This window comes from Pelobates fuscus, chromosome 9 (assembly GCF_036172605.1).
Source record: "Pelobates fuscus isolate aPelFus1 chromosome 9, aPelFus1.pri, whole genome shotgun sequence".
In the NCBI taxonomy this organism is placed as follows: Eukaryota; Metazoa; Chordata; class Amphibia; order Anura; family Pelobatidae; genus Pelobates; species Pelobates fuscus.
Genome location: NC_086325.1, coordinates 67127727 through 67155026, shown reverse-complemented (window position 1 = coordinate 67155026; position 27300 = coordinate 67127727). Strand labels below are relative to the sequence as shown.

At 39.5% G+C, this 27300-nt stretch overlaps 1 protein-coding gene across 1 annotated transcript in view; it reads right to left on the bottom strand.

Moving 5' to 3' along the window:
- Window positions 1-282: 282 nt before the first annotated feature.
- Window positions 283-27300, bottom strand: part of HS6ST2 (heparan sulfate 6-O-sulfotransferase 2) — a 295456-nt gene continuing 268438 nt past the window's right edge. The window contains exon 2 of the mRNA XM_063432044.1: window positions 283-1636. Within this exon, the coding sequence (XP_063288114.1) occupies window positions 940-1636 (697 nt within the window). The 3' untranslated portion in view covers window positions 283-939. The remainder of the gene's footprint in view (window positions 1637-27300) is intronic.

Here is a 27300-nt window from a genome sequence, read left to right as displayed (position 1 = left end):
GAAGCTTAAAAAAGAAATTCACTGACTGTTGTAGTATTTGAAGCACACACAGCTGCTGGGAGGTCTTAAGCGAACCTTTGCATGTAATTCTTAAAATATATTTTCCTCTAAAGTATTGCATTCAAATATAAAGGGCCAGTTTCTAGACCCAATCTATTCAAAAATGTAATGTGCTGGATATTACTCGAGACTACAATATCTTAACCCCTTAAGGACACATGACATGTGTGACATGTCATCATTCCCTTTTATTCCAGAGGTTTGGTCCTTAAGGGGTTAAATAACCTTTTATGTCCGAAGTGTGGGTTACGGAAAACTATCCCTCCCGACAGCAAAGACACACACAGAAGGAGACCCTGATTAAAATTGACAATTTCCATTTCAGAGACAGGTTTTAATATTTAAAATTGCCAGTAAGGGATCCGAATACTAAATTTATAAAATAGGGCGTATGAAATGCAGGGTTCTCAAGATTCAAAACAAGGAAAATTAAGATAACCCTGCTACTTGACATTAAAACGCTTACAGGTATCACTCTCATGAAGAAAGCAGGTTGAAAAATCTGAAGACGATAACATGATATTTTGTTCCAAAACACAGATGTCTTTCTTTACACAAAACAGGATGTGGAGTTAAATAAATGAGGCGTTCTGATTGGTCGACGTCTGACTGCTGTTGTCAACTAATAAGCATGTCTATAAAATGAGACATTTGTTGTTATTGTAAGACACAACTAAATCACATCAAGATTCAAATTTTATCCATATACAATAATTACATTAAATGCAAAGGCATCTGCAAAGGCAACTGATCGACATCTCCTGCTCCAAACTGTACATGAAGCTTAATTCTTTTGGATTAAGCCATCTATAATGGTTTCTCATAATCTTTAAATTGTCATGGTACAGTTAACCTAGTAGGTTAAAATCTAAGAATCTACTACCGCCATTTTTCTACATTCCCAATGTAATCAGCAGTTGAATTATCTATTTCTGCTTTGTGGTTTGCATGTTTAGCTCGGAGAATTTTGCGTTGCTCCTGACGCTTCCGTCTTGCTTCCTGGTGTTCTTTTTGTCTCATAAATTGATATCTTTGTAAGAAAAGGTCTTTTGCATATTCATACAATTCCATGTCTAAAAAATTCAGTGTTTCAATGTGCTTCTGCGTCTGGTCATCAATCTCTACACTGGATGCCCTTGTGCTGTTGAACTGAGTAAATGGTGAGATAAAGTTCATGTTGAAAGTCTTCTCAAAGAGATACTGCGTCTTCCTTTGGAATTCTGTAAGCCCAAAGAAAGCCATACGTTTAAGGTTTTCTTTAGCACTGTCTAGGAGAACCTTGTTCCTCTGATCCTCTGGCATCACTGATAAATTATAACAACCAACCAGGCTGAGGTCAGACAGCATACGGACTTGTCTGTTGTTGGCCAAGTTATAAGGACAATCCATGAATTCCTTCAGGGAGCAGCCAGACCAGTCATCTCCAGTATAACAACTAGGAAGCTCATCAGAGGTTGGAGATCTTCCATCACAAACATGTAGAGAGGCTTTCCAGGTCGCACCTCTTTGGACATGTCTCCACTCACTCAAGTATCGAGATACAGGATCACGGAGGATGGTGATATAGTAAAAATTCCTGAAAAATATAACAAAAACAAGTTTTAGTTTCTATGCTTCTGATGGAAATTATTTTTTTTACTTAATGATAATTAAAATATCATCCGCAGAATATATATTTTAAATACACTTCCTAACAGTTCATGAAAATTACATTGCACCTAAGAAAGCTATGCATTGCATGTGTACTTGTACATCACTTATCCATAAAGTGATGTACAAGTACACATACAGTGTAATTAAAAACTGTCATTATGTATCTACGAGCACTTAATCCATACTAATAAAAATTTAGTTTTCAATGTTCCACTCTGAGAAGCCTCTCCTAGAGACATTAACAAAACTCGATATCTTATTATTATGACTTCTAAAAGTAACTTCTATTTTACAAATATGTCTCTTGCTCTCTCCTAAAGGTCCATACTCCACTCTCACTTCCAGTCCTGATACTTTCCCACCTTACTTGGTTGTTGTCCCCCTTAATGCCCTTTCTATTGTATTTTTATACCCCACCTCCTCTAAACTGTAAGCTTGTTTGAGCAGGGTTCTTATCAACCTATTGTTCCTGTAACATTTTGTAGTTCTCATTTATTGTAAAATCTTCACCTTTTTCAATATTGTTAAGGGTTATGGAATACGTTGGTGCTATATAAATACCAATATTAATAATGCAAACAGTGCTAAGACTTAGTTTTCATAATTAACATTTATTGTTTATTGTAGGACACAATGCTTGTCGTTACATCCTATAAGCAATTATTCAAAATCATTTCTTATGCATCGCCATAATATTAATTAGGCAATTTATAGTTAATGTGTACTGAGCCAACAATGCAACATACAGCACATCACAAGGATAAAACTAGTAATAATTAATAAATACTGACAGTACAAATGGATAACGTTGTGTCGCAAAGCCCACATCTCGTTTTCTAAACAATCTTATACAGATCATTAAAGCTCCCATCAAGGAATGAACAATTCTTAGGCTAACACATCATTTCTAATTCTGTTAAAAATAGACTTTAACTACACCAAATATACTTAATGTGTAGGTGATAAACCCAACCCAAAAAATCAAATGACACTTACCCCTTTTATACACCTGGGTATCATACATATATGTAAAACAAAAAGCAAAGCAGAGAACAGTGCAGTATTGAATGGAATAGCTATGTGAATATGTAATGCAATGATGGTGAGTTATGAACATTCACATTTGGGGGGAGCTTTTAATGGAGATAGGCTATAAACAAAAGGACCTTTGCCTGTGCTTTTAAAGCGTCATCCCAACCTTCCTGAACAGCTGTTTGAAATATATACCTCCAGCGATACGTGAGACAAGAGATACAAAAATGGAGAGCAGACCTTGTGCAATATTATAGACCCAATATGTTATATATCAGGGGCGTCCAAAAGGTAGTTCCCCAGATGTTTTAAAACTACAATTTTCATGATGCCTTGCCATTCTAAAAGCATGCAAAGCATCATGGGAGTAGTAGTTCTACAACATCTGGGGATCGACCTTTTAGGTACCCCTGTTATATATAATATGCCGAAAGTGTGTGCTCACCTTTAATAGGAGCCCATAAATTACAGGTATATTTCAATATCAGTGTCTGCAGTGCTAAATGCATCCAATGAGAATTAGTTTTTTTCAAAGTTGTTAATTGCAAAATGGATTATGATGTGCTAAAAACATCCTCTGTTTGCAGGAGTATTCACATTTCACTATGCATACATCTGCTAATGGCAGTATTATTTAAGGGTGACTGCAGTCAGCTAACTTAACTCACATAGGTATCTGACTTTTGACCACTAGATGTCAACATTGAGCTTTGATTATGTATTAAATTTACATTCCATTCATCTACGCAGCACATATTGAGTGGTTCTTTGTGCACCATAAGCACATTCAGTTTTTATTAGAAATGCTAGATAGGTTTAGTGAGATATAACTGGAACACCACAGTGTGCAATGTCTAAATGCATTAGGAAGGTTCCGTGCATCATTAATCTTTAACCATGCGGCCCAGCCCAATGTCATCCAAGGTATACCCTGTGTATGAACGCATTATATATTGCAATGGCTGACCACAAATAAAAAATCATATATCAAAGCTGCCGGTAAAACACAAAGGCAGCAGTAGGAAATGAGGTGCATTTATGGAATTACAAGAAGGATTATGGGAGTTGTTATTTAAAAAGAACCTCTGGTCTAACTGACCTATATTAAAAAAACAAAACGATTTTGGGCTCCTGTCCTGATTCAGTTCCACGATGTCCCAGCATCTGGAGACACCAGGGGATCATCATCAGACAGAACAGTGCGAGCAGTGCTCCTTACATGGTCCTGGCCAAACAGCTTTTTAGCGGGCAGGCCCACCCCTTTAGACATCGCTATTGCCATGGGGATCGTCATTGGTGATGTCATTCCACCCACCCTTTTCTGATTATCCTGGCACAATTGTTGGAAGGCGTACAGTAGGCTCGAGGTGCACTATGCACCATTATGCACACAATAATGCCCCCTCCCAGTCCTCCATGTGTCTCATTCCACCCCCTCCAGCCTTACATTCCCACCCCTCCATGTTTCTCAATTCGTCCCCGCAGTCCTCAATGTGTGTCAATCCATTCCCCCAGCCCTCCATGTGTCTCATTACACCCTCCTTTCCCTTTATGTGTCCCTATTGTGATGGTGCTTATTTTGACACTTTAGTTCACTGCAGACTTGAAAAATGCTACAGTGGTCTGCGATTTAGATTGGTTAGAAAAATAACACTGCATGTTTGGGACTTCTACAATTTAAAATCAGGTAAGGTATACCTTAACTTAAAGGGTTACTGCAACTTCCGTGACCATCTCTGCTTTTAGAAGGGGTCATGGTGGTATGAATCTGGATGTGCAGCAAGGGGAGCTTAGCTTATGCTTATTTTACAGGCTTATATGGGAAAGGAGAGGGGTGGGACGACTTATTACCAACGCCCTATTTAAAAAAAAAATTATGTAAAAAGGGTAGTATAGCAAGATTTCCTAGTTAATTGCTGATTTGATTAACCCCTTAAGGACCAAACGTCTGGAATAAAAGGGAATCATGACATGTCACACGTCATGTGTCCTTAAGGGGTTAAAATCTGTGCGCTTGCTCTAAAGTGCTTGTATTTCCCTTGTTACATTCAAATCACACATCTCTTGACTCAAAATATTCCTATCACAATGTTCTGTAGTAAAACTACAAATGACTGATTAGCTGTTATAATATGTGGGAAAAATATTAACACTGTAATGGTTGTCTTTAATTCCAATCCTAAAAATATTTGCTGCAGCTCTAAGACTGCCTCTGAAAGCTGTCAATCAGGCCTTAGATCTGGCTTCCTATTATCAATTTTGTCCAATTGTTCATTCGGCAAAACTTGCGATGCGCTCTTTCTCTGCTCATTAGAAAGAGAGTCAAGCTGCTGAATGTAGCTCGGCTGCTCAGTGCACACAGGCCAGCTCACTAAACTGTGAATTGGACAATGTGTAAACTAAGAGAACCTGTGCTACACCTGCTGTCAGTTTGTAGAACAGCTATGAGTAGAATTCATCATTAGGACAACTCTTTAGGACCACCTCGTCCTGATGAAGGTAGAGGGTATAGCTGTAGGAAAATAAGTATATCTGCAGGGAACTATAAAGGTAAGTATTAATTTAAACAGTTTTTATTTATTTCATGTTCACATTATATGGTATGCATCATTTCCCCCTTATAGTTTCCCTTTAGAAGAACGTATTAAAAAGAACAAACGTGATTGATAAAATGATGTGGTCTTAAAACCATGATGCATTCAGCTTCACTTACTGTCAACAATATTATAAAATTGCCTGCATCAAATTTAAGTATTGTTTTGTCAATCACTATGAAAATTAAGAATTCTCAATCCACTGTCTATAAAACCCTAGATAAGTGCAATAATGCCATAATAATGATTTGTTTGTGCTGCAACGTGATCTGTCTTTATAAAATCTCCAGTAGATGCCATTGCTCTGCTGGAAATCCTGCACACATAGTTCATTATATTAATATTTTCTTGCAGTATGGCGTGTGTTTGTGCGGTTTCCCAGTACTGAATCGCAGCGTGCAATATCCATTAACCTATGGCACAATGGCATAATTGTGTATACATTACTCAACAGCTGAAAGAAGAATTTCTCGTCATTCACTTACTCAGCTGGTACGGCTTGTTCCTAATAACCAGGGAGAAATCACTCTTGGCCTGTGTGTCATGATCATGTCATTGCATAATTACAGAAACAAAGTAATCTTTGTTTTTATAGTTTGTGTGTGGAGTTTTGTACAAATTGTTGTCTTTGGGATATTTAACCATTAGAGGGACAGAGAAATATGCAAATCTTTGCAGCACAACGTTTAGGTCAACATTCTGGAATGCCGAGAATCACTGGAATGTCGTCACTCAGTGGCGAAAGGCAGCCGACTGGTATTTGGGGGTCCAAATTTGACAGTTTACTATGCGAAACCTATTCAGCTATTCACAGAAGCTAGATCTCTTTATTTGCACTTTCTATCAGTTGCCATTCAGTTAGCTGATAAAACCAGACAATTTGTAAAGGTTTGCTAATTAGGTTATTCTCAAACAGCCAGGCTGTAACTGAATTTCTGGCATCAAGAAGGTATTGTTTTCCTAGTTGGTTGCAAAATTGGAAGTTCTTCAAACTGGGTTTTGTTTTGCTTAATTTTGGATCAACAGCAAAAAACAAATGTGAGAAAGGCTGAGCTTGATGGACACATGTCTATGTAGCTTAAGTAACTATGATACAGAGCTGCCCTATTGCCCCCTATTGGGTACCAGTTTGCATCTCCAGCCTTCAATAAAGGGGAGAATGAAAACAGGAGATATAATCATGACAGATACATGGTTTTTCAACACCACCTTATCAGTAGTTTATACAATGCCAATAGATTTCATATATTATTTTTTTTTTGCCACAAAAACTGGGGGGAGAGATCGTCGCACCACCTACTCTTAAAGACCAGTCTGATTATAGCCCAAGTCTAAAACATCCCTTACCCTACCTTTTGGTTGTTCACTCAGACCGGTGCTAGGATTTGTAGCTACACAGGCGAAGATGCATTTTGGTGCCCCCTACACCCCTTAAAAAAAAATAATGCATCTTCACCTGTGTGTCTTGTTGTAATTCCCCCCCACCCCCTTTTGAATTTCTTTATCCTTTTTTTGCTCTAGTGTATTTTATTCCCCCTTTAGTGTGTCTTACCCCAGCCCCTTTATGTGTCTACTACCCCAATCCCTTTTTGTGTCTCATTCTTACCCCAGCCCCTTTCTGTTTCTTATTCTTACCCCAGCCTCTTTCTTTGTCTGTACAGAGGGACTGTGGTGGAGAAGGAGACAAAGAAAGGGGTTGGGGTAAGAAAGAGACACAGAAAGGCGCTAGGGGTAAGCCCCTAGCCCATTTCTATGTCTCTTTCTTACCGCAACCCCTTTCTTTGTCTCCTTCTCCACCACAGTCCCTCTATGTGTCCCTTAGTCCATTTTGTGTTTCCCTACCCTCCAGATCCCTTTGTATGTCTTTCCTCCCAAGCCACAGGGACACGGGCATACAGAGACACAGAAACATATATACAAGACATACAGGCATACAGACACATAAATACATACAGCGACATACATACATACATGCATACAGAGACATACATACATGAATACAGAGACACACATACAAACATACAGAGACATACATACATGCACACAGAGACATACATGCTTACAGAGACATACATACATGGTACAGAGACATACATACATACATAAAGAGACATACATACATACAGATACATACAGAGACATACATACATAAACACAGAGACATACATACATACAGAGACATACACATACATGCATACAGAGACATACATAAATACATACAAAGACATTCACAATTACATATTTACATCTGTTCAATCTGGTCCCTGGGGTACATGCTGTCCGGCTCTGTGGAGTCCCTTCCTGCAGCCCAGCCTCATCACTGTGCGCCAGCTGCACTGTGTGGTACACAGGGAGCAGGGATAAGATGTCATTCATATCCCCGCCCCTCCACACAGCCTGCGGCAGACACCAGGGTAGGAGGCTGGGCTCCCTGGGCGGAAAGCTCTAGGCTGCGCTCGGCCACGCTTCAAGTAGTAACCGGCTGGAGGGGAGTGCAGTGCGCTTTCGTCCAGCCGGACAACCTGACGTTGCACCCTCAGGGCTGGTGCGCCCTAAGGAGGCCGCCTGATGGTAGCGCTGACCCTGTGTTTACTTACAACTGTGTCGGTATTTGGTTGTAATTCAACTAAATAATTTTCAAATGACTTTACTGTAGAGCAATGAGACTTATTTGGAAATAGTAAAGGGACCTATTTGGTTAATTGCTGCACTAGTTTGATGTAGTTAATATATGGTTAACCTCAGAGGAATTGTATCAGCTGAATTCATGACGAGTGAACTGAATTTTTCTGTATTTAGTGAATAAACTAAACTCTGGCGGCCCAGGACTTGCCAGAATTGTGGTGTAGCCATGTGGAGTGAATATGCTTAAGACAAGCACTCCTACCTCCTGTTTCTAGAGATTAATGCCCCGCCTCTGAGGTCCATAATAAACTGACATACCGCCCCTTTAACTACCTACATTTAGCTGTATTGCAAAAGAGCTAAAGATTTCATAGAATCATTTTCTCTTTCAATACAGTAGCTTCAGTTTTCAGAAACCATCTATCTTTTCTATGATACAAAATGGCTACTGTTTATCACTGAGAAACATACTATGAATGGCTCTGAAAGACATCGTATGCGTTTGTAAGGTTCACAGATCAAAATGGCTGTTGGAAGTTGTCACTATGGCCATTTTAATACTTCCCCACAGTGTACATTTTACGTAAATGTCCTTGTTATAAGCGAGATTTGTCTACCCTACTTTACTGATACTTGAAATGTTTGCCATTATGAGATATATGGCAGGCATGAACTATTTTACAGGAGTTCTGAGCCACTTGCTGAGTACAAGTTAGAAGTATAACAGTGATTTAAACATCTACTATATCTTTTCAGCACAAGGAAAACTTAAGACTTCAAAGAAATTTACTGAGATGGAGTGTAAATTCCTTAACAGTTAGATTTTCATGGTAGATGATTTTGGCAGAAAACTACGCAGCATTTTGTGCACACTGGTGCAAAGTTGTAATTGACAGTAAATTGAAGATTATTCCAGCTTTAGTGTGCTAATAATCTTAATTTTAGTAATGACAGGAGGTGAGTATTTTCCCTCCCTGCTTCGTTAGCTCATCCTTTCTGTTCATATTCTTTTAAGGCGTCACTAGTCTAAGGTAGGTTGGGCTCTTATTGTTTTTTGTTTACATTGATGATTTTATTTCCATTGGAAAGGAATTGTCATTGGAGTTACATAACAGTTATTAAGTTATCCTAATAACTAAGAGGTCCCTAACAGCCTGCGATAGTCCGCCGATCTGCCAAAACCCCCAGAAAGAGCACAGGCCACCAGGGTCAGCCGACCCTCCAGGAATAGAAGATGTGCGTTCCCTTCGAGTCCGTGAGAATAGTAGGATCTGAATGTAGGAGGAGGAGATCCTCGCCAGTCAGTCCCGTAAGGTCTGGGAAACAAGGTTGACTCTGTCACAGTCGGACGGCCAAGGAGATGTTATCCAAACAACGAGATGATGGAGAATTTTCGCAATCATTGCAAAGGAGGGAAAAGCATACGTCCCACGGGGAGGCCCAGTTGGCTGGATTGCGAACACCATTGTGCCCCATCGTGGCAATTGAAGAACACCGCATTCTGGCGGTTCCTCTGATATGTGTCTCCCCCGGGAGATAGGCCGACCTTGGGGTTCTGCAAGGAAGGCAGGAATCGAAGATGCCTTTTTATGATGTCTGATAGAAGATGGGAGTTAGTTCAGTCCAGGTGATTGATATATATGACTGTCGACGCTCTGTCCATCTGTAGTAGGGTGCAATAGATGGAGTACTCCTTTATCAGTCTGCGGATAGTGAAGTACTGCATGAAGAATTCTAGGTCCGCAATGTGAAGAAGAATTCCTGAGTTGTGTACCCGTTTTCGTGGGTGTGCTCTCGCAGGTTGTCCTCACAGCCCCACAAGCTGGTATGCGACTCCTGAACAAAGTCCGGTTGATTGTAGGAGTCTGTCTGAGTGAACCTTACCAGGCCTCACTGCATGTTCTGTTAATGTAGCGAGTCTGGGAAGATAGCCCTGATGGAGGAGGGCAGTATCCCATGATCCCACAGTGTTGCAGTAGAGGACCGTGTGAATAATTCTTGAGGATAGAGGAGACCTATGAAGGGGAAAGCTTCCGTATGCAAGGCGCGGAGTCGCTTACGAATCCTAAGAAGCGGATCATCCACTACGAAACATGACGATTCCAGCTGGACTATGGAGAATCTAGAGTGTAGACACAGTCTTGAGTTCCCTGAATCGACCCACAGGAGATTGTCCAGGAAGATAATGACACATCATCCACATACGTAATTGATCTCTTGTTTCGATAGTTTCATGAAGCCCCCCAATCCGAGCTGAGGGGTCAGGTGAAGAGCCGAGGTTGATTGTGTCACAGGAGACCTAGATAACATCGTTAAGAGGGAAGGAAAAAGATCACCATGACGTGTCTTTATATCCAGTTTTGCCAGGCCAGTCGTCCAATGCGAAAAAGTTCCTTATTAAGTTTGAATGCCTTATGCATAGATACGATGGAAACTCCTGTGGCCGTAGTAGAAAATACAGTCAATGGTACCCTAGAGGCGCTAACCTGAGGAAAACAGTATCTAGCGCATCTGCGCATTCTGTGTTCTCTGTCCGATCATCTGGAGCACCAGAAGGTTGTATCTCACCCTCTTTGGGTAAAGAGTTTGTGATAGCGAGGTAGAGGGGTCAGATGGCCCAAAGTGGTTGGCGACATGGCCCCGCTGTCAACCAGCCTTGTAGAACACCCCCTAGGGAGGTTACTACATAACACCTTCCTTATGGAGGTTTGGGTCTTGATAAGGGAAGCGAGACCATAATAAGTGTGTAATAAGATCCCTCAGGAAAAAGCGTGCCTTATGCCCCAATGTTTTGGCGCCCTAATCCGCTAACTATCCGTCAATACTGAGGAGTGCTGCTATGCGCTTCTGATAGAAGAGACAAACATTGGTGTTTCTAACGAAACAGGAACATCTCTGAGCCCATTCATGAATATCGTGAGCCCACTTCCGGATAGTGCTGGCACTATCATGGTATTTTACCCTTGAGAGAGGGTTAATAGAGTCCAGCAATTTGTCTTGGGTGTCTCTGAAACCTCCCCTGACTCCCTTGCGGGGTCGTAGCCACCCAGAGCCACAAAGATTATCATCCGCTGATCAAACACAGGCATCTGTGCCACTCTGCATGGTAGGGAAGGGCATGGGCAGTCCGACTGCAAGCGGTTATAGACATCTTTACCTAGAGGCTCGCAAAGCCACAGGTGCATAAAGTTGGCCAGGTGTTTGAGAGGGGACCTGTCTCTCGAATGTAGGTAATGGATGTTGAAGGTTACACAGCCATTGACCAGTAGGATCCAGGATTGCTTTCATGTCTTCTTGGTCAGTAGCTTGTGAGGCATCGTCACTCTCAGCTACATGGGGCTCTCCTAGAAAAACCTGTACACGAATGCGGGGCCATAACCCCAGTCGTCAGACCCCACTGTCTACACGTGCCTTTGTTCCATGATGGACAGATAATGTTGCAGTCCTCAGTTGCAGAGAAATCTAACCGTGGGGTCAGGGCAGGTGCCAGAGTTGGCATACTGCATTTGGCGGGGGCTTTGTCCTTAGATCGTAGAGGTCTAGTGTCTTCGCCATTCCAGAGGGGCTTGCTATGATGGGGAGACCCCTAAGCGGAGACATCCCAGGCATCAGAGTCCACCTCATAGTGGCCGATACCAGTGAGGGGACCAGCCCTCCAGTCAGTACATTTGAGTGTTTTCTCCACGAATGCAGCCACAGTTGTGTGTATCACCCAAAAAAGTAGACAGGTAGATTTATCATGATATGGGATACCCCTGTAAAAGGCACAAATTAGTAGGCAATTTCAGGATTCAAGGCAAACAGATCAGACTACCATAGTAGTAGGCAATGCTCAAAGAAACCCCTGCAGGGTTGTAATCTTAACAGTGGCTAAATAAAATAGACTGGGGCTCACCCAATAAAAAGAGGCTGCAACAGCATGCCTCCACTCAGCAGCACAGTGCAGTACACATATGGTAGGGGCCTCACCCCAGGTGCATAGGGGACAAACCATTAAGTGCTGGCCATGGCACTGACAGAGAGCACTAATCTCTGCTCAAATGGTTAATTCAAGGTTATGGGAGATATTCCTTTAAGCAGTATGTCCTGGAAATCCTGTACAGCAGTTAACAAAGGCTTTAGCAGCATGTCTCTACACAGCAGCACAGTGTAATATAAATATATAGAAGGGGGGTTCACCCCAGGTGCACAGGGTATGCCCTAGAGAGCATTAATCTGTGCTCAAACAGTTAATTCATGGTTATGGGAGAATGGGAGATAGTCCTTAAGCAGTATGTCCTGGAAATCCTGTCCAGCAGTTAGCAGAGGCTGTAACAGCATGTCTCCACTCAGTAGCACGGTGCAGTAAAAATATAGTAGGGGACTCACCTCTTGAGTGCAGGCCACAGTCCTGACATAGAGCACTAATCCATGCTCTAATAGTTAATACAAGGTTATGGGTGAAATCCCTTTAAACAGCTTATATAAATGGCCTAATTCAACATTAACATCCAACCCCACTAAGACCCAAAAGCCCCTGAAGCTCCAGAGAAGTGAGAGCAAGGAGGGGAGAGGGCAGAAACCAAGAATAAGGTAGAAAGACAATAAATAACATAGAAAAAACACAGCTGCACATAGGACAGAAGCACAGCAAGAACAAACAGCAAAGTATATCAGAAAATAATACAGACACAACCTCAAAAAGGCAATAGAAATATAAATTAATGGAGAAGATGAATACTCTGATCTGTCTGTTTGATGGAGCAGCAAAGAAAGAGGAAGTCATTAGGTCACTGATACCTCATGTACATCCTACTCTCTTGTGATTCTTTTTTTCTATGTGTTTCTTTGCTGCTGTCTGGAGTTATTAAAGACAGATTATGCAAAATATGAAGCCTCCTGTCATGTTGTAAAATTATATAAATCTCCAAATTTTTAAATGGCCAAATAATTACAGTTGTTTAACAGCAAGGTAAGACTAAGTACATTGCCAACTATTTTTGTAGCTAGGTAAGTCAGTTCCAATAAAACAGAACATTTTATTTGCATAAAATTACTAGTTATAACTTTTTGGCCTACACTGCAATCTGGCATAAGATAGCAATCGATAATTCATTTTTTTTTGCTTTTAGCCGGTATTGCACATCAATTATCAAATCTATCACAATCTTGATTTCACAAATGATTCTGCGCCACTAAAATGGCCAAAGTCATAAAATGTCATTGTTTTTAAGCAGAAAGGAAAAAGTCTCAGGCACTCACTGTGATATGTTCAAGGCAGTTTTATTGGATCTGATAAAGACCTGGGTACAGGTCGAAACGTTGCAGATCCAATAAAACTGCCTTGAACATATCACAGTGAGTGCCTGAGACTTTTTCCTTTATGTAGATTTTATGGGGTATGCTGACCCATGCTCAGTGCACCCTGTGTTGATTTTTGTGATTGAGTGTGACCCTCCTTTTTTTGCTCTTAATTGTTTTTAAACAGGGCCTAGACTGTGATGTCATTGTTAATCGTGCAATATCAAGCTCGGATATCGCAAGGTAACTCACAAAACACATTATCACAGAATATAGGTTCTAGAAAGGTTACACAAAGTGTATTAATGATGCTAATTGGAAACAGGTGTGACATTAACCTGTTATGTTCCATATCAACATTGTTGTGAGGTTTTTTTTTTACGGCACCTCTTAACTGATTTTTCAGGAATTATGCACATGTATATTTGTTACGTTATGTTATATTTTATGTGCAGTGCTTATATGCCTTTAATTGGTATAATCGCTCAAGAAATTGAGGAATGAAGAATCATTAGTGAGTGTTGCTTGCTCAGACCATTAAGTAAGGCCAGGTGTTCGTTCTGATCACAAGTAAACACTAACAGGGGTTTTCACTTAAGTAAGAATTCAAAGAGAATTTCAAATATAGGGTAAACATATCCGAATAGGAAATATTCTCTAAGTCAGCTACTTGGATCTTCAAGAAAAACTGTCATCTCAACGGTATCTTTCTCACTTTTAATATATTGATCCTTTCATCAAGTATTCAAAGGTAATAGATTATTTGTTCAATGAAGTTTACGTATAAAATATTGAAAAAAAACCCTAATTCATACCTTTAGTAAATGACAGGATCCTTCAGCCATACACATAGACCTTGGGTCAGACAGTGTTTTAAACCAACAGTTAGTCAGTTTGATGGTATCACTACACCTTGAGCATCTGCCCTTTACATTTTAAATTCACTTTGAATTTACTTTGATTTTTCATTTTAGTTAATAACTGCGTAAATATTTAGGTGCTACTTAACGGTTAGGGCAGTCTCCTTTTATGCGTTGAATTTGCGAAGTTGATAAAACTTCTTCAGCTGGTTGATGATTGTCAACACTTGAGTGTTTAACGTCAGCATAAAGCCCATTTTCATCAATACCATAATGGCGAAATTGGTGACAGAAAGTATCAGAATGGTTGGATTGTGATCATTTCAACATTGAATCATTATCAGATGTTAGTGGGTCAATAGATAATGAATATTGGATTGTGATTTCTCTATCTGTAGTTGTCTGAGATAATAACAAAAAAACTGTATCATCTGTGTACCTCAAGGGCTGGGTTGTCTAAACACTCATCACATTGGGTTTTATCAGTATGGATCCATCCAACAACACTCCCACACAAACCTTGAATAATAGTGAGTTGAAAGCCGGCCTTAGGCATTTGGGCACCCTGTGTGAAAAAATCTTCACAGCGCCCCCCCTTCCCGTCCCCCCTCCCCCACTTCTTCCCCCTTCCCACACACCCTGTCACACACACACACACACAGGCAGACAGCCATACACACACACACACAAACACACTCAGGCAGTCATACACAGACAGCCACACACAAACACACACACACACACACAGACATAGAATGTGACGGCAGATAAGAACCATTCGGCCCATCTAGTCTGCCCAGACAGTCACACATAGGCAGTCACACACACAAACACACACACACACAGGCAGACAGCCACAGACACAGGCTGGCAGTCACACACAGACAGCCACACACAAACACACAGGCAGACAGCCAAACACACAGAGGCAAACAGCCACACACACACACACACACACACAGTCACACACACACACAGACAGTCACACACACAGACAAACAGTCAAACACACACTGGCAGACAGCCACACACACACACACAGGCAGACAGCCACACACAGACAGTCACACACACACAGACAGACAGACACACACACACACACTGGCAGTCAGTCACACACACACACACACACACACACACTGGCAGACAGTCACACACACACACACACACACACACAGACAGTCACACACACACACACACACACACATAGGCAAACAGTCACACACACACAGGCAGACAGCCACACACACACAGTCAGACACACACACACTCGCTAACAGACACACACACTAACAGACACACACTAACAGACACAGACACACACTAACAGACACACACTAACAGACACACACACATTCACCCACATTAACAGACACACACACACTAACAGACACAGACACACACTAACAGACACACACACACTCACCCACATTAACAAATTTTTTAAAATTTATTTAAACACCCCTCCCCCCTCGCCTCCTTACCTTTGGGAATGCTGGAGGGGGGGTGTCTCTTCCTCCCTGGTGGTCCAGTGGCTGCTGGGTGAGCGGCACTGGCTGGCGGGCGGGCGGCTGGCGAGGGAGCACTTCCTCTGAGCTGTCTGCTCAGCTCCCTCGCGCGCCTCAGACTGATATGACGTCATATTCCGGCTCCCAGCCCCACTCTGCGGCGTGCGAGGGAGCTGAGCAGACAGCTCAGAGGAAGTGCTCCCTCGCCAGCCGCCCAGCAGCGCCGCCCGACCGCCCAGCAGCCCAGCATGTCTGTTAGCCGCAAGGCTAACAAGACATTTGCCTTGGGCATTTGGGGGCGGCTTTTTTTGCCGCCCAAGGCAAATGTCTTGTTTGCCTCGCGGCTAATACGCCCCTGCCGTGTGAGCTATGCGGCCGCAGGGCGCCCCCTGCTCCATGGCGCCCTGTGCGGCCGCACAGCTCGCACACCCCTAAGGCCGGCCCTGGTGAGTTGTATTCATATGGAGCTCTGTTACACACTGTTATAATGTGTTGCTGTGGAGGTTGGTTTTAAACTTAAAGATATTGCTTATAACTAAGTTTTTAGCTTCTATTAAAGCAGAGCTTTGTGATTCTGTAACACAAACACAAACTTCTCCAGGAAAAGGACACCAGAGTAGGAAAGAGAGTAGGAAAGTGGTTGTAGCAACAAACAGCAACTGACTGCACTTCGAAATGAAAGACATGTGGCTTATATTCACTTCTCTACATCCACGTGGAATTAAAATGACACATATATGCTTTTTAAAGTACCGTATTCAAAGCAATCTGTATAACAGATTACAGAAGCACCCAAAAGTGGAACTAAAATAAATTACGATACAATACAAATGGATTATTTAATTGCATTCAGATAATACAAACGTGGGTTGTGTTTCAAGAATCAATACAGGGTGTTGCCTTGCACATAGAAGCATCACTTACTGTACACATATAAATAACAATTCAAACATGCAATTTACCAAGACCACTCACAAAACGATTTGCAGCTCTTCTAGATTTACATATAAAAACACAGATTTAATCCTTTAAGGACGAGTGGTGTGCCCAACGCAGCATATTACTGACACTCAGTCTCAGAGGGTGAATCAGAGCTGCTCTGGTGCCAAATGGCAATTATTTATTCAGTGTGTTCCGACACAGTTCTAGAACAGAATACAAAGGCTATCAAATGAGGTCTCTGTGTCAAGAGGTCACTGCTTGTCTTGACCAAAATGTACCTGTTATGTCTGGTGATACTTGTTAAACCTTAAATCAGGGGGTCTTAATAAACCGCCATTAAATAAAATCCTAGTAATGACATAAATAATTTAAGAAAACAAGCAAAAAAGTACCAAATTATGTTTTCTTGCGTTAAATATAAACATCAGACAGGGTTATTAATTAAACTCCAAAAAATGACAATGAATGAACATCAAAATGGAAAATATGAGCATACTGTATTCCAATCAACATGTCTTCAACCAAACAACTTCACAGCACTGAAACTGTAAAAAAAGTAAATTATTTTTTTTTTGCACACATTCTTAGCAGTTCCCATTGATTACCATTTGTGCAGTGTGTGGTGGAAAAAAAAAGACCTCTTTCTTATCTGCTTCAATTCTGTACCACTCAAAAATAAAGTTCTTATAGGCAACCAAATCCATAAAATAATTAAGGAACAGAGTAACCAACATACATCTAGTCTGAAGTCTAGCACCAACAATAGACATCTAAACTGTCTCTGCACAGATGGAGTGATAAAAATATTAAGTAAATCATTCAAACATCAACTTATCAACCTGCCGTAAGAGACCATGTATATCAGCATTTTATTCAAATAGTGTATACTAGAAGCAGCACAAGAGATTTATGAATATCTGGTTATGGAAGGCATCTGATCAGACTAAAGTTGACTGGGTTTTGTCCATTACTCTTCAAGCTTGTCCATTATCTGATGTCAACCAGAAGACTCCACTTTAAGAGAAATTTATGACAATCTCAATTCGAATAATTTTACTGTCAGATAGAAATGGTTTGCAAGCCATAAGCAGATAGACCGCAGCTTTCAAATTGACTTGGAGGAAGATGTGTTATAATGAGACAAGAATTTATTTTACATGTAGACTTTATCAGAATGGTACTAAAATAAATTCACAGGAATGTGTATTCGTAAATGACTACCTGTCACCTAAACTGTTTATAGACTGTCAGTTACACACCGGAACACTCAGGAAACCAAAGGACACGAGACAAATTTACAAACACTTATTGGGTACGTTCACCAAATAATTACTGGACTTCAGGCAATGCAATGTAAACAAACACATTTAAAAAATTTTTTATCTGTATTTATTATTAAGAGTGTTCTATATGGCATTAGTAAATTGAAACTCATACCCTTTATGACTTTAATTTTTTCTATACCTGTTTAAGCCTAGTTTAGTGCTGGTTGGGTACAGAGAGGATAATACGCAATTCTTGTCCCACTGCGTATATTAGAATGGGACTCTTCACCCATGCAATCAATGTCAAAAATAAATTTGGAAGAATGGCCAACATGTACACAAACAATGTCAGAATTAATTTGGCCAATTGGTGTGACATTTTAACAAATGTGTCATATTGTTCATCAATTTTCCCACTGAATATGCATATACATGAATGAGCAATGTTTCAAATAAATGTTTTACTGTTATTTGTAAGTAATTGTAATGGGGATACATTAATCAGTAGTGCACAGAAAACTGTCTGTTAATTGTGTTATCGTGCCTAAAATTGTTGTGTTAATGTTAATGCTTGGCATTATTCTGTGGGTATATTGAATACTCAGTTTAACCACCACATATTTCTTGATTTGTGTACCAGTTATTAAATACGTAGCAGGCATTCCGTGAGATAAATATCGATCACGTAAGGAAGACACAAGTTTATGAGGACACAGGTTCTATCCATGACACAACAGATGCTTTTACAACTCCATTAAAAATGTTCTAATTAAGACAGGACATGTATACACCTAGTAATGGTTGTTTATCGTATTTTCAAAAGATAGACTTGTGCATTTGGTTTAAAATAAAATGCAATTCCTCCAAATTTTGAGCGATTTGTCCCCATTCTGTAACTCTGAAGTTTCACAGAATCATGAAACAGATGAAATGGACAATGGATGAATAGTTTTGTTTGATTCATGATTTGGTATTCTGCCTGTGGTGGCAAAAAAAGATGCTTAATGAGATAAAAGATGATTGATGGTTAGGGGACAGCCACTAAATGCCAGTTTTATTTACAGCTTAAGTGAGAAGTGACAAACACAGGGAAAAAAACAGGAGAAGTGAATTTTTTTTAAATATATATTTATGGTATATTTAATCAATATATAAATATAGATTTTTGTTTATGGTTCCTACTTTCCCCCCCTCTATTAGTTACGTCTTACCTGATCTGTGAATTAAATAGGAAGAAAATGTGCCTATCAGTGTTATATTATCTATATATACTGCACTACACTAATTAGCACATTTTTATGCCCTTTTGGTTTGTCCAAACTGTTTTCCAAAAATGATTCAATGGGCAAATTTGAGCCAAAACATGGAAGATTCTCAATCCACGTGAACAAAAAACATTCTCAGACAATTTTGTTATGGCTATTTTGGCCTTAAAGGAACACTATAGGGTCAGGAGTACAAATGTATGTGCCTGACCCTATAGTGTTTAGAACAATATTTAAGTTCCCAGCCCTCCTTATCCCCCTTAAATAAGTTGGAATCTTACCGACTGGTCCTGCCCCCAATCCACTTCCTTTGCTGACATCATCAGAATTTATGATCTCAGTCAATCCAAATGGACAACCCAACATCTGAATGTAACTATATGTTCATTTTATAAGCTTTCTTAACCATCACTTGCAGATATTAGTAGTCAAAATCAAATTAAGGGCTTATGAAGAAAGTTGAGTGGAGCAGCTGAGGGTTAAACAACGCATCAGCTGATGTCAGAGTGGAAGGTGTTGGACTGAATGGATACTAATTTCTCCATAAGAATTTAAACGAGCTTAAAAGATACACTATAGGCACCAAAACAACTTAACAAAATAGCTTGATGAGGCAGTTGTGGTGTGAGGATCATGCCCCTGCAGTCTCACTGCTAAATTCTCGGTCATTTAGCACTTAAATCACTTTGTTTATGCAGCCCTAGTCACACCTTCATGCATGTAACTAGCACAGCCTTCCTAAACACTTCCTGTAAAGAGAGATCTGATGTTTACACTCCCTTTATTGCAAAGTTTAATTTAGAATTTCTAAACTCCTGTTAATATCCTGTTAGAGCCTGAAGGAGCCTCCTGTGTGTGATTAACATTCAATTAACAGAGCAGGAGATAAAAACCTCTAAAGCAAGTTAACATCTAAATGAATATGATTTTTTTTTTCATGCAGGCTGTGTGAGTCAAGGCCAGGGGAGGTGTGACTAGGGCTGCATGGACAGAAACAAAAGTGATTTGACTCCTAAATGGCAGAAAATTGAGCAGTGAGACTGCAGGGCATGATCTATACTGAATCTATACTCATTAAGCTGAAGTTATTTTGATGTCTATGGTATCATTAAGTTTCTTTGGGGGTTGGAGTGTACCTTTAACTTGTTTGGAAATAAATAACATGTGCTGCCCCCAAGAAAAACCCTTATTCTCTGACAAACTATGCCCCTACTCTTATACCAAAAACACATTCCAGTAATAGTGAAGGGTTAATGTTAAATTCCCTTTATAAATAAAATAAAAAGTGTATTTTTGACATATTTCCAGCAGTTCATTAAATGCCATTGAAAGGCCACCTTTGATGGACGAATGCCAAAACTCAGCTACATGGTCAAGGCCAGCGAATCCTTACAATCTAAGGTCAAAACACCAATCAATACAGAGTTAATGTAAGAAGGGAAACAAATGCCTTTGCCAAAATCAATAGTGCATATATTTTATCACAGCTTGCTGGAGTATTTAAAGAGTTATCACAGCCCATGAATGAGGAAAGTCAGATAAAAAGAGTCCAGTGCAGTTTTGCTCAATGAAAATCTTGATCATTAGAGGGGCTAAGAAGACACGGGGGGATCTATTCACTAAATAACAAAATTGGTAAGCTGACTACTGTATTGATGAAAATCTATGACTATGCTAGTTTTGGCTTGATTTTTCCTTTATTCACTAACCAGAAATTCAGAAATGAGGAGGGAACTGCAAATTTTAGATCATAACAGGCAAGCAGTAAAATACGATTTTTTTTACAGCTTTGCTATTCGGTTTTAAAATTTTCAGCCCCCTTCTCAGTTTTCCAGAATTCACCATTTAGTGAACAAAATAGTAGGCAAAGCTCACTTTATAGTGAATAAACCACATGCTTAGTGTTTGGGTAGTTTTGGAAAAGGGCTTGACATCAGCTGTGCTTTCTTGCATTTTATCTACACCAGCACACTTGTCAAGGCTGCTGTACTTGATAGATAACTTCCATGTCTTTCAATACATTGAATGGACAAATAGAAACATGGGACAGTATTTTCATAGATATTTTTTTGGGAGTATTTGTAAATGATCTAATGACTAATTCCAGGGCACATTTAGCTGTTGTTGATTAAAGACAGATAGACAGACAGACTACTCCATATGATGTCAATACTGTATAAAGCTGGTTCCGTTATAAAAGAACACTATGCGCAACCAACACAACTTATGCTCATCCTGTGTATATTCTTCTTCTTCTATTCTCTTCTTAGCGACGGCACGTCATGTAAAAGGACATGTAGAATCATGTTAACATTTTAGATAAATGCTGTGTGTCATGGTAGACATGATAAAAAAAATTATTTTTCTAATTCTTTAATTTTGTAGTGCATGTGATAACAAACAAGTTTGCGATACCACCAGGGCCGGTGCAAGGATTTTTGGCTACACAGTCAAAGATGCATTTTGCCACCCCATTCCCTTCTCCCCCAAAAATACATCTTTACCGGTGTCTCGTAAACACCTTTTTAAATTTCCCCTTTAGTGTATTGTATCCCTCGTTATGGGGGACAGGGGCAGTACAATGGAGGAAGGGGCTGTAGAGGGGGTAGAGGGGCTGCATAATGGAGGCAGGGGCTGCTTTAAAAAAAATGGCAAAAAACAAAAACGTTCTGATTATTAAAAAAACAACAACAATCTAAAAGGTATCCCCACCTCTTTGAGGCTTACCTTGGGCCAGAGAGGGGGGGGGGGGGTCTTACTCCTAATGGTCAGGTGGGACGGGCCAGACAGGAGCTGGAGGCAGGGGATCCACTGAAGACCGTTGGGGAGTCTGGGAGCAGTGGAAGTCCCGCCCCCTCCTCTGACATTATCAGAGGAGGCCGGCTGACTTCACTACCAGGCTCCTGTGTGCTGGCTGCAGGGAGAGCGAGGTGAGTTGAAAATTCCAAGTAGGGGATTTTTGCGCCCCCCTGCTCTGGCACCCTAAGGTGGCCGCCTGTGCCGCCTTATGGACGTGCCGGCCCTGGATACCACAATAGTAGTAGCAAGGGATTCAAAAACAGATGTAAGAAAACATTGGTATGGTATCAGAAATATTGGCACATTTTTGTGTGGATACCTGAACACATTAGGAATAGTGGTTAATGTCATGAAAGAAAAAAACATGATAAAACAATAGCATGGCATCAGTTAGTGTACATTTTCAGTAAAGAGACCATCAAAGGACATTTTCTTAGCCTGCGCTGGTGGTAGTAGTGAGGTGACCAGTCGTCTTGTATAGTGTGGGAGGTCTTCCATAGCTATGGGTTCGGGTATGCACCTTATCTTTAAGTTGTTGCATCTAGTCCGGTCGTCTAACCCTGCTAGTTGCTTGGTAAATGCAAGGTGGGCATTTTGGATAGCTTGATAGCTTTAGATTAATAATATTCTTATTCTTAAAGTTCCTGCCAAGAATATCTTCAGATCTATTAACCGTAGAACAATTTCTGATGTGTGATGTAGAGATCCAACAATGGTGAAAGGTGGGCGATAAAAATCAACATTATTTGTAAACCACCTCCTCACGAGTAGACTCTAGAAGTAACTAGCACTGGAGTCTGTTTTACAACAGAAAAGATATGAACACAATGACATTCTAGAGTCTAAAAATCCAAGATCCTGATCATAGCACATCCTATTCAATTCTAAAATAAGGGGGGTGTGGCACCCCAATACACTGTAGTGCTTATTCCTTCAACACCAAATTGTAGTTGATATACAACTGAATTAAAAAATCTAGAGCAGCATAAAGACCCTATTGCCAAAAATTCACATACCCTAAGGGTAGGCAACCTTTGGCACTCCAGAAGTTGTAGACTACATCTCCCCTGATGCATTATGGATGTAAGAATTATGGGCGATATTTATCTCACAACATCTGGAGTGCCAAAGTTTGTGTACCCTTGACTTACGCTCTAAAAGTAAAACAATCAATTAACGCCAAGATCCAATGTTTACTGAATAGCCTACTGTGGTTGCCAACTCCAGAGAATCATGCACAGTCCCTGGGATCACTCCATCTAAAAGCTTTGTTGATTTCAATATAATGTACTATAGGAGCTGTCCTTGGTTCTAAGTACTTCCAGCCTTTACACTGTTGAACAAGTCCTAACAGCAAAACTACTAAAAAAAAATTGTGTTGTTATCTTCTTCAATAAAAAAAACAAAACACTCTTTTGGGATATTCTATATAGTTGGTATTTAACTCCTGGCAAGTGAGAATGCAAACATACTGCAGCAAAAAATAAAAAGCGAGAATTTTGCTTTAAGGGGAAGATTTTTCATTGAAGGCAATATTTTTGATTAAAAATAAAGAAAGACACATTAGAAACTGAAGTTCCCACTGGTTTCAGCTGGCAATTTATGCATTATATAAAAATAATGATTTTTATAGTGACAGCATAATATAAGGTCAATGACAAACAAAATATTGTCAACATAGACACAAGGCAAAGAGGACTCTGTTCAAATAATCTTACAGACTGAGATTATTATTATTTATATTGCACCAACAAATTCCGTAGCGCTGTACAATGGGTGGACTAACAAACATGTAATTGTAACCAGACAAGTTGGACGCACAGGAACAGAGGGGTTAAGGGCCCTGCTCAATGAGCTTACATGTTAGAGGGAGTAGGGTAAAGTGACACAAAAGGTGTGGGAAGTATTAGGGAAGTAGATCGGTAGAATAGTATTCACTGAAGACTTAGCGTGTTTTTTTAATGACATTTGCAGGAGAGGAATCAGTTAGGAGCTAATAACACACAGATAAGCATAAGATTATAAGTTTCTGTGCTATTATACCCCTGATAATATTATATATTCAAAAAAATCTTTCTATGCTCTGTATATTGAAATTGGTACTCTACAAACTATTCCCTCCCATTTCATTATTTAGCAAACACATTTCTGGTGTTTTGCGAGAGCCTTATAAGACATCTTTAAATGTTTGTATGATAGAGAGTCTTGGCAATGACTGCTTGGCAGTATTAGCAGAAGACAGCACAAACATGTCCGTATGAAGCCAATGGACCTATTTAGAAGGACAGCTGTTTCATTAAAGACCAGATTAATTATTTTTGTGTTTTTTTTACTCACTGGCTTGTGTTCCTGAAAAAAAAACTATTTCACCTTTTCATCTCAATCAAACGTATGATCCGTGATTGAAGCTATGGGATTTCAATGTGCCGTACGTAGTTAAAAAAAAGTGATGATGTGTTGTGATGGCGTGAAAACTAGACCACCATCTGGCTTAGTCTTAAAATGGGCAAACTTGGCTCGATATTCTCTTGTAAATGAACAGTGTAAATAGGGAACACATTGTGTGGCCATCAAGCCTTGGTTGTGAAGACTACGGTGATGTCACCCCTGTAGATTGACAAATCTTAAAGATAAAACCAAGATTCTATAAAAATATGTGCCCTGTAAAACTGCAAGGACTTTAAGAAACAAATTGTATATCAAAAGCCATTCTAAGACAAATGTATAATGGCTTTTCATGAAACATTATTTTAACATTTAAAAAATAAAAAAACAAGGCTACGATTTTTTTCATCATGCATGAGCTTGTCATGAGAGTAGTGTGCGGTGAATGGATTTAAGTATTGCAGGCACTTGTTCACGTTAATAGAAGAGATGTCTGATAGGTATTCTAGGGTTGGTGCCAGAGATTATATAGTACAATTAGCACCGTGCAGCCCAATGAAAATCATGTACATGATTCCTAAATATAGTTTGATTTATGTATTTATGGAAAATATTATATATATTCTCTAAGATGGGCAAATTCATGCAATGGGTTAAAATATTAAATATAAACAAATATTTAAAAAAAGAAAATTCAGCTCAGCCGAACAATACTTACCAAAAATAGAATCATTTTAGGGACATCTGCATTTTAATAAAAATGATTTGGGAACAGAATCAGATGATCCAAAAGAGCTAAAAAGTGGGCCAATCAGTATACTACAAAATATATACATATATAATATTATGTATTGTGATAAGGCCACTGCAGGAACAGCCACTCCAATGCTTCAGTGGTTCACAAATAAAGTAAGAAAAAGTAACCAAGACAGGGATAAAGAGGAGGAACAATAAAAAAATATATATATTTAGATTTGATGTATTTATTAAATATAAAAATATAGTTCTTTTAATGCTCTGCCTTTTTCCCTATATTGCTCATTTGTCACTTGATCTGTTAATAAAATCTGTATTTTTGGCTGATGAATTAAACAGTTCACCCAGTATGCCCAAATTCAGATGAATTGCAGTTCGAAAGGAAAACAAATCTGTAAGTCCAATATATACCGGCAGTATTACTTACTAAAGTGAGAGTTCGTAGTGAATTCAAAGTAAATTTTAAAGGCTCTCCTTGCAACCAAACCAACTCAATATCCTACCCATTCCACACCTTTGTGTAATGTTTAAGATTAAAAGCCACCAGGCCAAGCACAAAAGATTTGAACATTAACCCATACAATACCGAGAAGAAAAAGCTAAGACACAATTCCTGCCTGTCTTTTCTCTCTCAGGTTTCAACATACAACTCCTGTATGTTTGTGGTCAGGAGGGCTTTTGCCCCCTTGCCACCCTTGCCACCCTTGCCAGCCCTCCCCTGTATATACACATATATATTTGTCCCAGCTGCGTGTGCTGCAATCTATTTTATATACAGATAATAAAATGCAGATAATGCTGATATTCAAATTAGAGAAATAATGCCTAACATTACATGGGAGTATACATTCCCACTTATTTTTGTACATTTTATTATTTAATACAGTACAAGTCCTAGGGGAAATCAGCTGGTAGAATTTGCAGATTTTATATGAATAATTATTAGTAATAAAATTGCACAGCCTACGGAAAAAAAGGTAGAGTTTTATATTTATAATAATGGGGGCGAGGTTTCAGCAGACAGTAAGATATTATCTACTTGGCGTCTTTGTACCCTGTGGCATCATCACATTGTGCTTTACTAATGCTGAAATATATATAAATGAAGCCACGTGAGATTGTCATAAGATAAGCAGGTTCTTTAAACAATGGCTATATATATATAGTGGAATCTCAGAACTTGAACTAAATGCATTCCAGAAGGCTGTTCGCGTTCCGATTTGTTCGAGAATTGAATCAACATTTCCCATAGGAATTAATGTAAATTTGTTTAATTCGTTCCAGATCCCCAAAATTACATGGATTGGGATAGGTAACTGTTCTGGCATTACATACAAAAGCATATAAAATGGCTCTATCAGGTTCAAAATATCTAATACCCCTCTTTCCTCTGCTTGTATCCTTATGTCCATAGTAACTCTTCCCTTACTCGTGTACCTTTGTCCTCTGGTATCCTTCTCCTCATATTTTCCTCTTTCTCCTTGCATAATAATTCTGTCCATACCCCTTTACCCTTTACTTGTGTCCCTCTACCTTCTGGTTTTCATCTCCGTATATTCCCTCTATCCTTTTATGTAGTCCATCTGCCTATATTTCCTCATCTCACACTTGTATCCCATGCTTCCCCACACTTGTGTCCCTCTAAAGTATGCTGCGTGATTAAGTATGTGTTCGGGTACCGAGGATCGTTCGTGTACCGAGAATTTTTTTACGAAAAATTTTAGTTCGACTTCGGAATTGTTCGAGAACAGGAAGATTTGAGTTCCGAGGTTCCACTGTATATATATATATATATGGATTTAAGTATTGCAGGCACTTGTTCACGTTAATAGAAGAGATGTCTGATAGGTATTCTAGGGTTGGTGCCAGAGATTATATAGTACAATTAGCACCATGCAGCCCAATGAAAATCATGTACATGATTCCTAAATATAGTTTGATTTATGTATTTATGGAAAATATTATATATATTCTCTAAGATGGGCAAATTCATGCAATGGGTTAAAATATTAAATATAAACAAATATTTAAAAAAAGAAAATTCAGCTCAGCCGAACAATACTTACCAAAAATAGAATCATTTTAGGGACATCTGCATTTTAATAAAAATGATTTGGGAACAGAATCAGATGATCCAAAAGAGCTAAAAAGTGGGCCAATCAGTATACTACAAAATATATACATATATAATATTATGTATTGTGATAAGGCCACTGCAGGAACAGCCACTCCAATGCTTCAGTGGTTCACAAATAAAGTAAGAAAAAGTAACCAAG